The 14,569-nt window shown below is 44.0% G+C and overlaps 1 protein-coding gene across 4 annotated transcripts in view; it reads left to right on the top strand.

The window, feature by feature from the left end:
• MYH10 (myosin heavy chain 10) overlaps window positions 1-14,569 on the top strand; it is a 91,221-nt gene that overhangs the window by 29,524 nt on the left and 47,128 nt on the right. For 3 of the 4 annotated variants that reach the window (XM_085240191.1, XM_085240190.1, XM_085240189.1), the window contains exons 3-4: window positions 826-853; window positions 10,790-10,892. In XM_085240191.1, the coding sequence (XP_085096317.1) occupies window positions 826-853; window positions 10,790-10,892 (131 nt within the window). The remainder of the gene's footprint in view (window positions 1-825; window positions 854-10,789; window positions 10,893-14,569) is intronic. The other variant, XM_085240192.1, reaches the window with a different exon arrangement.

Raw genomic sequence — 14,569 nt, 5'->3', positions numbered from 1 at the left:
TTTATGGAAAGAAATGTTGAACTCACTGCAAAACTTGGGCACGAAGAGGGAGGAGAACATCCTTCACTGCAATGCAGTGCTTTACTTTCTGCAGGTATACTTGAATGTTTTGATTACAGAACTTTTAATATAGAGTGCATGATGAAATATATTCTGTAAAGACCCTGTAATTATGGAATACCTCTTGCAGGGTATGACCTGTCTTCAGGCGTTCTTTCCAAAGGTCGTAAGCCCAGCAGCGGGTGTCACAGAAGCTGCACTGTATTGTAGAGCTCAGCTGTGTTCAGTGTTTCCCTGGCTGTCCTTTTGACAAGCCTTTAGTGAATGAGCTGAATTATGGAAGCACTTTAGGCTTGCATGTTAATTAAAAAGAATAAAAAGCTAAAGGGGAAAGCTTCTGCTTGCTTGAGATGCTGGTGCTATTTCCAAGTAGTTATTTCTGGTCATTAGCACTGTGTACTTGAACTGTTTTGTTTCTTGATTAATACTTAGTATTTTAAATTCTTTATCCCATGAATCTCTGAAAAGGTGCACACAACAAAAGGAGTAAGGTCAGCTTTGTCTGAAAATGTTTAAGAACCTTCGTACTCTGCTTTAAAGCAAAATCTTGATTTTATGACATCACAAACTGAATGTCAGATGTGTCGTTTGCTGAGAGGTTGTGTGAAAACTTATTGAAGGAATCTTACTAAAAATAGTTTGAGATTGTCCTTAAATTGTTAAGCTGAAAAGTTGAACTGTCTAAATATTCATTGAAAACAAACTGTCTTGCAAATTACAGGATAACAGAAGCAAAACTAACCCTGCTCATTCTTGTTTTTGCAGACCGTGAGGACCAATCCATTCTCTGCACGTAAGTGAGCTCTGCTTTTCGTTTGGGCGCTTCTGGAAATCTTTGGTGACAGAGGGGAAGATCTCAGGTTAACATTGTTGATTAAAGCTGTGGTTGTTACAGCTTGGTCTTCTGCCTTGACAAGCAGCAAGTAGTTGTTAAAGGCAGGATGAAGTGGTGTTCCATGTAGGGAGATACTCTTAGTAATGTAATTCTCCTTATTGAGAGTTGTTACAGGTGTGTGTGGCACTGAAGAATTGCAGTTTCAAAGATGTCAGTCAAGATACCTGAATCAGAGAGAGTTCCCTAAGTGTGTGTATCTGTCAGAGAGCTCTGTTACAGTGCTCAGTACGGTGCCTTGGGGAACGTGAATCAGTGCTGGTCTCCCTGCTGAGCAGCAGCAGCGCCTTTGACTTGCTTCAAACAAGAGAACTCTGGACAAGCTGATGCTAAAATTTCCTTCTTCGTTTCTGTGTGGGTGCCTGAATTTGCCCCACCCAGGAGCAGATTTCCAGTGTAAGTGTCACGGGGAGCTGGCAATGAAGGCTGGGCAGCAGAGCAGTACAAGTGCACGGTCTGGCTTATGGCACTGCTGAGCCGGTCTGTCCTTGGGCTGCTGCTAAAAGGGCTGATCCAGTTTCACCTCCTTTCACATGCTGTGTTTGTGCTGCCTTTTAAGTTAGCACTGGCTGCTGGTGCTCCATCGTAAGGCAGTTTAGGGAGGTAAGCTAGCAAAAAAACCACCCTGACCACAGAATGCTGCTTTCCATCTGCTCACTTCTCCGGGCCAGCAGTGTGCGAAGGAGGGATGAACGTGAGGAAGGAAGGCAAAGGGACATGTCACAGTTACTAGCAGCTGGCTAGTTAGACTGGTTTGTGTATTGTGAAACCACACCACGGCTGTGCTGAAACTGCTTGCAATTAGCTGTTTTGGATATAACTTGGATATACCCAATTATCTGAGTGGAGGAGGGAAGATGTGGTGGCTGCATGCTCCTGCCTTGGCTGTGTGAGCAGTTGGCCATGCGTTGTGCCAGTGCATAGCAGCTGCTTTGAGGCCATAGTTGGTGAGGGTGCCTGCTTCCTGAAATAGCTCAATAGTGAGATTAACTGCTGGGAAGGTTCAGTTTAACTGCCTGACTAACTGCTAGGTACAGTTTGTTCACTGACATGAAGTTCAGATCTTCCACCTACTTCCTGTAAAAGAACCTTAACTACCAGACGAGAGGATCCATCTTCAGTCTTGCTGATAAGGCTTTGCTCTTTCAAACCATAGATACTATAAATACAAGATGCACAGGGCCTAGGGACACAGAAGCAAATGCAGTTCTGTTGGTAAGGTCAAGGCACAGTCAGCTAATACAGATTTGCCTAGTTCTCTTGTCCCTTCTCTTAGTAGGACTTGTTTTTTGTGATAACTATTTTACATGTGATGTACAAGACAGCCCTCAAAACACAAATGAGATCCTGGAGCAAAAAAAAAAAAAAAAAAAAAGAAAAAAGAAAAAAGCTTTGTTCTCTGCATGTTTGTGGATGCTTCATGTGGATGCTTCAACATATGCTTGCCTCAGGTGAATTGTTTTGAAGTAGCTTTGTGGTTTTGGGCCTGTGCTGAACTTTGCACTCAGTATGGTCAGCCAAGACCACAGCGATTGGAATGACAGTGCTGCAGGATTTACTGAATGTCTGATCTCTTCATTTGTAAATTGAAAAGTCTTCAAAATCTGGTCTTCAATTTTGTTATTGCCTCACCTGTAGTGTTACCATAAACTTTTGATCCTTCTGAACTGAAAATGCAATTGAATTCTCTTTTGTATCTGCTGCAGTGCATTCAATATGTTCTATGTTCTATGTCCAGTGCATGGAATATGTTCTGTCTTAGGTTCTAGGCAACTGGCATGCTGCCTAATGAACAGCACCAGCAGAAGAAAGTTCTCTTCTAGAGGGTGAGAGGTGAGGTGAGGGCACTTGTTACCATGCTTAGAACTCAGGAGTGCATAACCACAGCTACTTCTGAAGTCTGGAGCTGCTGGGCGCTGCTCCGAAAGCAGTCGTAATACTGAGATCCTCAGAATCCCCTTCTGCTGGATATATAAAGTGTAGATTTGTGACCGAACTACTCCATCTGAAATCTCAGAAGCAGTGTTCAGTTAAGCACAAGGATTTCAATACTGCCCTGGAATGATATTGCAAAACGTAACACTGAAACTGCTAGTACCACGATACTAGACAAGTTTTGCTACCTGTAATTCAGTGTATTAGATATACTAATCAAGGCTGAGTTTGGTAGAAGTGTGACAGCATCTGGCAGAAGCTGGGATTCCAGGTTCTGTTGGCTGTCTTGTTGCTTTAACTTGTATTTATTTTTACTTTCTTACTGAAGTACCGACAGAGCAGCATGCAAAAGAAAAATCCTGATTAAAAAGATCAGTGCCAATGAACATATATTACAAAGAAATATAAATTTCTTCATTAATGTAGGTGGATCTGTGGCCTCGGAGTTATGACGGTAAGGTATCATACCTCCAAAGTGACCAAATAAAATTCAGTTACGTCTTGCCTTTTGAGAATGGAGAGACGTGGTCTGCTGGTCACTGGGCTACAAGTGTTCTGTGCTCTTGAGCATCATATTTCCACCACAGCCCAGAAGACATTGCTAATGCTGTCCAACCATTGACACTATTTGGATGCTGACTACAGAAGAATGTAGTAGGTGTTACAGACTGCTGTTCAGGTTAACTTTTGTCTTGAAATAATTTGTCTTAGTGCTTTTCTCCAAATTGGACACAGACATAAAAAGCAGCACATCAAAACCACATCTATTCCCTTGCATGTATCTTTTGAGCAAGTAGGTTATAAGGACAGCTGCTGACTACAGCACTGCTCCAGAGGTGGTTCTCCCATGGCCTTCAGGACAGAACTGTATTCTTTCATCCCGTTTGCATTTTAAACTCATTACGTGAAACTGGTCAGATGGGGTATGGAATGACCTCCAGCAAGACCACAGCAAACTTGTTTGTATAGCTGACCAAAAGGACATCTAATATGTTTTTCTCAAGTGTGGGTTAGTGTCCAGGACTCGTCTCTATTGCGTTACTACTTCTGCATTGAAAAGACAAACTGGGCATTTTCCTGCCATGCCACTGGTTTTACAGGTCTTCAACTAATGCAGGTATAAATACAGTAGGAGTGTGTCTTAACCGCACTGGAGGTGGTTTCAGAAACTGCTTTGGCAGTTCATAAAAGGCTTGATGTCTTCTCATCCCAGACGTGTCATCTCAGGACCTGATTCATCTGATTGACCCCAATCTTTAGTAAAGTCGAAAATCTTCAGAATAACTTCTCTCTTCCCCCAGGAGCGATTTAAGCTAGCTAGTGAGAAAGGAAAGACCTCTTGCTTGTGCACGTAGATGGGTGGGGAGTTGTAGTGCGCCCATCGTTCTCCTCTCTCCCATGGCCTTGACCCTAACTGTCCTTATGTGCATCATGGAGATAGGTTAGGTCTCCCCCATGGCTTGCTGGAGGTCTGCCTGGTCAGCATCTTCACCTGTTGTCCCTACTTCCAGGTGATGCAGTTTGCTATATCTTTGTTCCCTGGTTGTAAGGGTCCAGGTCGGCTCTCAATTAATGCAGCTGGAACTGCACTGTACCAAATCTCACTCAGACTGCCAGGACAGACACCTTTTTCCTCTTGACAGTCAGGAGTGCTCTATTGGAATCTCTACTCTAAGTCCAGATCTTTAGGAAATCCCAATCTGTTTCTTCACTGGGGAATCTCTGGGAACTGCAGTTATCTTCGTGCAGTCAATACTGAAGTAAGTAACTCTTCCCATCTAAAGCTGTAATCACTGCAAAGGTGATTACGTAGTGTAATTTCTAACGTAGTTAAGTCACTTCTATAGCTGTATTAAGAATGTCTTGATCTTAGACAGTATGTAGACGTTTGAGGACTTGCTCATGCTGTGCTGCAGGAGTGACAGTGCCTAACAGTGCAGGGTGGTTCAGCATTTGGTAGAGGCTGGTCACCATTTGTGTGACAGCATATGTACACGGGCAGTATATGTAAAGGCTAGGCTGATGGGTAGCTCTCCAGGCATGCCTCTTGCTAGCATCTCACTCTTCTGAAGATAGCAGTGTTATTTGGAGTCTACCTGACTCAACCTAGTGATCTGCTGACATTGTATGAGGACTTTGTGGTCTGTCATCCCCAAAAGATGAGCTTTGCATAAACTAGTGGTATTTAATCTCTTCTCAAAGTTGGGCTCCACACCAGGAGTGGAAAAACACTGCTGCTTTCTCTGGATGCTTGTGTCAGCAGGACATCGTGTCCTTTGCCTAACATGGAGGCTGGAGAGCATTACTCACATTGCCAACTGGTGTGGTTGTTCAGTTCTTCAATCCAGACTTGCTGACACAGACGAATTTTTGGCCTTGGTGCAGAAGTTTACCTTAAAGTGTAAAACAGTGTGCATTCTCTTTCTCACTGTTACTTTGTTCTGCCCTCTTCTTTTCACCCACGTGCCCATTCTCCATCTTTTAAGGAACCAAATATAGGCAGTGCCAGCAGTTTGATGTTCCTTCTGGCTTAGAGCTACATTGTAGGCCCAGTGTCCATCAGAAATCAATTACGGAAAAGTAGCACTAACTTCATACTGTGTGTGTGCTGAAACAAAAACTCATACAGTGAGGTAAGATGTGAAATTGTGATGAGAAGCTGTGTAAGCTTTTCTGTCTTTGAGAAGCTGCAGCTGCTGGAGTTTTGGGAAGTTTTATTGTTTTTCTTTGGGTATTATTCTGTTAATGTTAAATAGAAGAGCCTGCCAGGCCGTTGGAGGCTGATGACCAAGATGAAGAAATTTCTTCTGTGGTATATTAGGAATATGAGAAGTATTCAAACCTCTCCTGGATTTGTTGTCTTTAACTGCGAGGCAGCTTTTGGAAATTCAAACATGAAAATGTGCCACGCTGCACTTTTTCTGAATCTAGTAGATTCTAAATATGAGAATCTTACCACAAGCCTATGGTATTCCCAAAACTGAGACTGGGCTCGATAAACACTCATTTAGCAGATGCTTGCAGCCATACAAGGATATCTAATCTGAATTGGCTTCAGTAGGAGTGGTGGGGTGTGGAGGGAATAGAGGCTGCTTATTAAAGGACAACAGCAGCAAATACCAAGCATTTTTGTATACAACCTCTGGCCGGAGTCCAGCTTGTAACATTCCCCAGACAACTGGTGTTGAGATGATGAGAAGCATCTAAAGGGGAATGGAGGAGCTGTAAAACAGCCTTGTAAACAGCAAAGCCTGTTAATGCCTCTTCTGTGCTAGTCCAAACTATCACTTACACCTCTTCATTACAGAGAATTAGTAGAGTGATTAAGGCCTTCTTGTAATTGCAGGTCTCCACTGTAAATATCTGTTTGTTTATAACTGGCAGAAGATCTACTCGGTTGTGGCTGAGAATAAGTCTCTTTTGTTCTTTGCAGCCATTGTTGTGAGCACAAAGGCCTCTTGTTGGGCCTCTTACTTGCGCAGTCACTTACGTGTGTGCTCCCATGCTTTGGTGCCTTGGGCTTCTTTGCATGAAGCAAAGCGTTGCTGCCTGCAGGACTTCTGAGCAGCAGGGCTTGTGAGATGGCTTGCTGAGGAGAGCTGCTGCTCCTTCTGCCAAGCATTCAGCCGGGAGCACCTTCTGCTTCCAGATAGCTGCCCATCCCTGCTGAGCAGAACTGACAGACTGAAACTCTTTGGGCAAGAGAAAGGTTTCGATCCAGGCTCCCAGCACGCTGACCTCTTTGGTTAGTTCTTTGGTATTTTAAGTCATGGAGAGATGACTGGTAATGGGATGCGTTAGGCACGTTTGATCTGATCACCCAAAATATGTTTCAGACGCTTCACAAATGTTTTTGTTCAGCAGGAGCTTGGTGTGTGGGCAGCAAAGCGAGGAGAGATCTCTGAATGCCGAAGCTTTCTTTGTGTGTGTGTTTGTGTCCTTCCATCCTGTGTGACTGGCACTGCTACATCTCACGGATGCTGCCTCACACCTGGTCTGCAGGTGGAACAGCTGGAACTTGAGGACGAGATGCTGGTGAGGTCCTGTGCTGCACTGACACAAGGCCACGTGCGGCTGCTTCAGACCTGCTGGGAAAGAAGATGAGCGGCTGCTTCAGTTTGATTTTCCTTCAGAACATGTTTCCCATTGGGATAGGTCTTTCACAGCTGCTAGTTGTCCTGCTGGTGTAATTGCTGCTGTTATAGGCTCTGGGGAGAGCTCATCGCTCTCCTGGAACTCAGATCTCTGCTTCGCTCCTGCGTGCTGCCCCTCTGCTTTGTGACTAGCAGCTCATCTCTCACTGTGTTCCTTTGCCCATCTTCTCAATGTCAATCTGTTTAGCAGAAGGAAGAAATGCCTTTAGCCTAAATCTTGCATAGTGGAAATAGCAGCTTTAGGGGGTGGAAATAGTGCAGCTGGTTGAGAAGTCAGTCACTCATCACTAATTTTTTGCCAACCAAATTGTAGCTGAGATGAATTTGCCTGAAGATTACTTCCCTTGAAAATGACTGCAGGTTTACTAAACATCCAGTGAATTTAAAATTGTGCAGAAGCTTTGAAGTGGTCACGCTAGCCAGTTTTTACCAATTTTTCCAAACAGGCTTGATGCTTATTCAAAAAAAAAAAAAAAAAAAAAAAAGCTTTGCTGTTTGTAGTGCTTTATCTCTATATTAATTTTCCTGACAGACTTCTTAACCATCTCTGTAATGTTTGCATCAAGGGAGAGCACCTCCAGTTGACTAATGGCATAACGTTACTCATCCGGCTGGAGGCCGTTGCTAAAGATGGTCTGCTTGGATGATTCCACTTGATGTGCTTCTTGGCATGCTCCATAGTCGGAGCTGAGAGTTGAATTCATCTCATAAAACCTTGTTTTTGCTCATAATGGAATCAAGGCAGAATTAAGAGGTGAAGTGGTGACCCTGCTGGAGTCATTAGCGATGCTGCCATTGACTGAAGTAAGGTTAGGAGCTCAGCCAAGGGCTTTCATTGTTTAATTTATGGTAACACATTAATTGAGTTGTATTAAAACAAGGTTTTGAAAAAAGTTAATCTTTAGCTTCGTGATACCACTTATTCCATAAATATTGTACGTAGCGTTACTGAAAGTTTACCTTTTTTGGGCAGGTTGGTAGAGGTAGAAGGCTTTAATTTATTTATATAATTTATGTTTGCGTTTCGGGGAAGGATGTGAAGTATGCAGATGTCCTTATTTCTATAAATGAAGAGGACTTCATCCTAAATCTTGTAATTCTTCTAGAGTGCACGGCAGCAGAGCTATCTAGCCTGGTATCCTGCAGGAAATATTTGGCATATTTGTAAGCTCCCAGGAGAGGAGAACGAGGATGATAACATCCATCAGTATTGCTTTTGAATGAGAGCTCGTATAAAGACCTCTAAAAATCACTATTAGATTTAAAGGCTTTTTAACAAAAGGAATGTATCACAAGCTTTGACCTTCCTGTGCTGTGTGTATGCCAGAGAAGTGATTACTGGGCTCCTAAAGCTGCGTGCTGTCCTTCTGAAGGCTGACATCTGGGCTGTGCTTACGGTGCTGTTTTCTTTGCACTACGTGTTTCGTCTGGTTCATCTTTAAAACTTAATACATTGCTTTTGGAATAGCTTATTAAACTCTAAAGTCCCAGCTAACTGTGTGTTTCCAAGCTCTGATGGCAGTAGGAACAAATGGTATTGCTACAAAGTGTAAATGCATGTCTTGCTGTGCTTATTGACTTCTGTCACGTGCTGGTATAGTTTATATTAATACAGCTTCACCACCACAATAAAGGGGAAGCTAGAAATAAAGTAAAATTGAGAAGTAAGCATGGGCACCTGAGGTTTACTTTTCCCTTCTCAATCTTCGTGACTATCTGTTACAGTTTTACGACTTTCTGTGTGACATCTGGCTGGGTAGAAATGGAATTTTCCTTTTTTTTCCCCCTTTTTTTTTTTTTTTTTAAACAGAACCCCGTGTGTTTTCCCTTGTGGCAGTCCCAAGGTACACTCAGCTTCTGTGCTGGGTATTGATGATTTCTTGGCAGAATTGAACCTGGTTACCCATTAGCTAATTCTCAGAGCAGTCTTTGTAACCAGCTCTTCAGATTATACATCCCAAGGTTTTTATATTCCATGCATCCAGCACAGCCGGTTTATTCACTGAGTCCTGAGGGTCTTTCCCATGTCTTCTAAATGCTTTTCAGTAGTCCAGTGCTAGCGATTTCTACATGTCCTTATTGTGTTATTGCCCAATTAAGTTCATTTTCTCACGATGAAGACCTGCAGCAGTGGGTTGCAGTAGGAGGTGGCTGCCCCTGAGCTGCAGCTGCCACCACTGCACTCAGGTGCCCCGGGTGACCCCCAGGCTGTGCTGCTCATCCCCTCACGTGGTGCAGTGCTCTCAGCTAACACAGCTCTGCCAGCTCCAGCAGGCAGTGACCCCAGCACTCCCACCCAGCTCTCCCACGCTGCTCTTCCAGACTGGCTTTGCTCAGGCACTGGGCTGCTCCTGGCCTGCTGGTGGAGAAATGCTCACCTCCTGTCTGCTGCCACGAGGGCATCCCTCCCAGCGCAGTTGTTCTGTGTGGCTCCTGGAACGTGAGGGGAATGGGGGGTAGGCTGAATCCATTCTCTATGAAAACATGGGGTAATGCTGTCTGCGTATGCACAGTAACACTTTCAGCTGCTGTGCTGTCCCATTTTTGTAGATGTTGGGTGCTTCCGAGTTGCCCACCTGACCTGATTTGGAGGTATCCAGTACCAAGAGGACACACTGGCTACAAAGCCAACGGGTGCAGCTTGGTTAGGTAACCCTATGGTTTATGGAGGCTGCAGAAGGATGCACTTGGATCCCCCTAGGAAATTAAGTTTCCATTTAAAAACCTCAACTGAGAAACCTGCAGGCACGCAGCATGTCGTTCCAGGGCTGGTGGGTTTCTGAATGCTGGGAACCACCATTCAATACAGAAGAACTTCAGCTTTTTCAGTGCAACGCCACGTAACAAAGTGCTTTTTAGTTTGCTATTCTCGAAATGCAAGCGAGTCCCTGTCGCACTTGAAACGAGATCTCTTTGCAGTGATTAACAGCCAGTTGCATCACTGAGGCAGACCTGGTAGTGTCTGTGAGTGGATTTATTTAAAATAATAAAAATCCATAGCATCATTTGTGTTTGCTGTGCTGTGGGCTTGGCCAGAGCTCTGCCTGTACCATGTAGGCAGTTGAGTTTAGGATACCCCATATGGCAATCTTCCAGTGAATTCTGACGTTCTGCTTTCAATCTGTCTTAAGAATAACGTATGTGTTAGCTGCCTTTATTGATGGAGCACCGTACCACTCTGCACCAATTCATTTCTTAATGAATGGATGCAGCCCCGTGGCTACAAGTGTGTTTGAAGCCAGCTCACAGACTGAGAGGAGCCGTGGAGAGTCTGAATGCTTAAAGTGTGCCTTGCTGTATTTTGAAACATCTGGAGATGTTGAGAGTTTCCATCAGCTTGGTAATTCTCATAACCGGGTCCTGGAATATGAGATGCACTAAATGTTTAATAGTTTAAATGTATGTATTTGCAGTCCGGAAAAAAATCTGTCTCTGGGCAAAGAACAGGTCTGTTTCTCATTACTTACAGTACCATAGGAATTCAGGCATCTAGTCAGAAGCTTTTAATCAAACAAATGTTACATATTGTATCAACATCCTAATGCTGAGGAGATCTTTAGGATGAAGGAGGTATTTTAAACAAATGCTTTGCAGCTCCTTGCAACTCCAGGATTTTGGTTTTAGATGGTTACTGAAGTTCTGTTGCGTATCTGAGCCGTAAGTGGAATAACTGGGGGTTGTCATTATCGAAGAATTGACAAGCTGTTGAAAAATCAATGTTGAGGAAAATGTTTAAAATGTTTTGCAGAGGCGAATCTGGTGCCGGGAAGACTGAAAACACTAAGAAGGTTATTCAGTACCTTGCTCACGTTGCTTCCTCCCATAAAGGAAGAAAGGACCATAATATTCCTGTAAGTTGGGAAATCTTCTTTTTCTTTATTGTTCTACCAAATTCAATTGAAAATAAAATAATAAAATTAACTTTAATTAATGATGAGCTGTAACATAATCTATGCAACTTTGATCAACCGTTTTCTCTTTAGTGGGTGAAACAAACAGCTAGCAATGGCATTTCCATTTCGTGTCAGCTGTGTGCAGGAGTTACTATTAGAAATAGTATCAAAACTTTCGGATGCAGTAAATCTGTTTTCTAAAGATATTTCATTAGCATGAACAGTTCCTAGTGGACTTGTTTCCTATCAGATGCAGTCTTTAGTACTAGTGTGTGTGTGAACTGGCTGTATCATACAATCACCAATGCTGGGAAAGTCCTCCAAGACCATCCAGTCCAACCATCCACCCACCACCAGTATTTCCCACTAACCCACATCCCTCAGTACAACATCTGAATGTTTCTTCGGCACCTCCAGGGATGGTGACTCCACCACCTCCTTGGGCAGCCCATTCCAGCGCCTGACCACTGCTTCAGAGAAGATATTTTTCCTAATATCCAACCTGAACCTCTCCTGTTGTCATGTGAAGCTGTTTCCTGTCATCCTATTGCTAGTTGCATGTGAATGGGCTTCAATGTCTATTACTGTGAGCACTTGGAGCACTTTGCAGTGAAGTATTTATTTAACTTTACTGTAAGGCAGGTAGGTAGCTCTCATCTGTACTGGTGTGTGCATGCCTTTCTCCAGGAGAACCACAGGCCTCAGGGTGCATTTTCTGGCTTAGCAGCACCTCCTGCTACTTCCCTAGTGGGCAGCACTAAGCACTAGGATGTCAGAGCTGTCAGTCTTCCTGTGTCAGGGCTTGAATTTCTGGAGAAACAGATTTTGAGTTGGGATGAATTTATGAAGAAAGGAAAGCCAAGGGTTTGAAGGGCGAGAAATAGAAAGAATACTTTGGAGATAGATTTGGAGAGATCAAGTTGAAAGTAGGGGGAAACATGAATCTTCCCTCTACTTGAAAGCAAATTACATGCGCCTATAAGTTACTGCTTATTCCAGTTGTTGCTGGTTTATTGCACAGAGCAAATCAATGTTAGGTTTTCTCAGAGCATGTCATGCAGTCTGAATGGACTGCAGGTTGTCTCATCTGTCACAGGCCTTAAAGGGAAGTCTTTGCATCAACAGTACTGGACAGGTGTTCATACATGACTTACTAGGGGTATGTGTGGGTTTGCAGAAGGCTATTTAGGATGTCTTCCATAAGATGTGGTTTTCTACATGGGTTCTGGCTTATGGTGTTATTGGCTTTCCACTGAATAACCTTGAACAGAACCTGCACCTTTTACTATTTCTGCATGAGTAAAATTGCCCACACCTTTCTGGGGGTAAGTGAATTATGCAGCCTGGATTTGTAACAGCTGTTCTTAAATATGCTGTGATAGCTTAGGGTGCCTCTGTTCAAAAGAGACGTCTGCAAGCCTCTTGCCAGCTGCTCTTTTGAGTGGGTCACGCTTGTAAGTTAGAGGAGGTTGCTCAAGACTCTGAGCTGTTTTGAAAAGCTTGAGGGATGGGGATTACACAACCTCTATGGGAGCCCATTCCAGTGCCTGATCACTTGGAGCCTCATTTCTGATTGTATAAAAGAGATTGGATATTGGCCTCATTTGTGCTGTGCTTCCACTTTGTGCCAGTATAGTTGCTAAAAGAAGCACCCCTTTGTCAGCATAACAATTCCTGTGGCCACTCACTGGCTTGGAAACTGATACAGGCTCAGGCTGTGCTCTTAATGTCAGCCTGGCTTTAGCAGAGATGAATATTTGTATGAATTGAGGAGATACAGGGAAAGGGGTAAGCTGGGTGCGACGCGTCAGTGAAGGGAAGGGTGAGTTACTTTCTTTAAGGCAGTGTTGGCAAACTCAGTTTAAAGCACAGTTCAACCAGCAGTTTAATTTCCTCCTCCCTGTGAGATCGTTCGGGTTGGTGATGTTCATCCCCAGAGTTCTGAAGGTGGCTGTTGTGATTGGCTGCTTTGTGAACCATCATTGGCATGATGGAGACTGGGGAAGCTTTTATTTCTTACAAAACTTAGTTTTAGCCCCTAAAAAGGAATAGGTCCTGGATGAAAGTTGGATGCTTTGATTGTACACTTCATTCACTGCTGTGCCTTATTAAGCACCAAGTTTTTGAAGCACACAGACTGTGTAACCAAAACGGTTTTGAAAATGAATTTCCCTTTCTGTAACAACTTGTTTTTACTTATTGCAGACAACACCCAACCTACACAGCTAACACCCAGAAGTCTAGAAGTGTCAGAACTGGAGTTATATACACAGCCCCAGTTTGTTCCTGTTGACATGTTCATTGGAAACTGCAGAGGTTCAGTAGTGGTCTGCAATACTGCAATGCTGTACAACACTTGTGTTCTCATAGAGGAGATGCTAAATAGTCTTGTTAAATAGACTGTGAGTTAGGGATTTATTTTTATCCATCCTCATCAATGACTGACACGCTTATTAGTGAGATAGCTGAGTTCTGCATGGGCTTGTTTATGAAGCACTTTGCACGCTGATGAAGGAATAGTTATTTTCCCAGTGCTGTTCTAGGGTTACCTTCAGCCTGACAGACGGACTTGTAAAGATGTTACAAAAACTCAGCTTCCAGTTGGGCACCTCAGGTCTCACCGGAGTAACGCTTCAATTTCTACATCACCAGGCGCGTTCCTCGGGAGCACACGTGAGGAGCGGCACGTAGAGCTGTACCTGTCTCTTGGAGCACAGCACGGCCGTGTTTGGTGTTCAGAACTTGGCTGTGAGGCTTTTGCTTCCCAGCGGGGCTCTCCTGTGCCCCTGCAGTGGGTTGGGTGAGGTCCAGTGTGAAAGAGAAGCAGTATTAACTGTGGAACGTGGCTGAGCGAGTGATACCGAGTCTGTTGTCTAGGAATGGAGTAGGCTTCCTAGAGACACGTGAGGGAGGGAGCACTAAAAACAGGCTGAAGGTGGGTGGCAGTGGGGCTGGATCATTCACAGTGAGCTTGGTTGGCTTCACAGAGGGCACATGGGCTGCTGGGTTGGTGTGCAGCAAGGGAGGAAGCTGGAAGGTGTTTGTTGACAACTGAAAGCTTGTAGCTTCACGTTCAACAGATTTGACCTCTACAGACTGTGGGAGAGGGGGCTGTTAAGAAGTTTGCAGGTAAATCTGATTCATGGTTTATTCAGTTGCTAATTGTGCCATGTGTGGAGCAGCCTTACAAAGAGTCAGGGTGCTTTAACTCAGCTGTCTCAGCCTGGAGGTGACCCACACTTATCTCCTGCTGTGCTCAGCTGCCTCTGGGCTGTGTGTGGCACCTCCTTTGCTCTCAGTTATTTTTCTGGATGGTCAGGAGATGTGGAGACGACATTTGAAATGAGAAGAAGAAAACAAGATTGGGTAACTGGTTAGAGTAGGGTGGGAAACTAGTGAGAGAGGGTTTTGAACAGATTGAGAAAGAAGACGTGGACAAAAAGGAGGGTTCTGTTCAGCTTTGTGACTCATCACTCACAGACGTACTGGGGGTAGGACTAAGAAAAAAGAATGGAATGTGTTAATGCGTGTGTTACAGAGCTGCTTTACTGTGATTGTGTAGTGAGCCCTAATTCTAACTCCTGCATTCTGCTTTGGTTTACAAACACCATGGGTTTAGTTGCTGCAAAATACAG

This window comes from Meleagris gallopavo, chromosome 20, assembly GCF_905368555.1.
Source record: "Meleagris gallopavo chromosome 20, MGAL_WU_HG_1.1, whole genome shotgun sequence".
NCBI lineage: Eukaryota > Metazoa > Chordata > Aves > Galliformes > Phasianidae > Meleagris > Meleagris gallopavo.
This window is presented reverse-complemented; position numbering and strand designations above follow the sequence as displayed.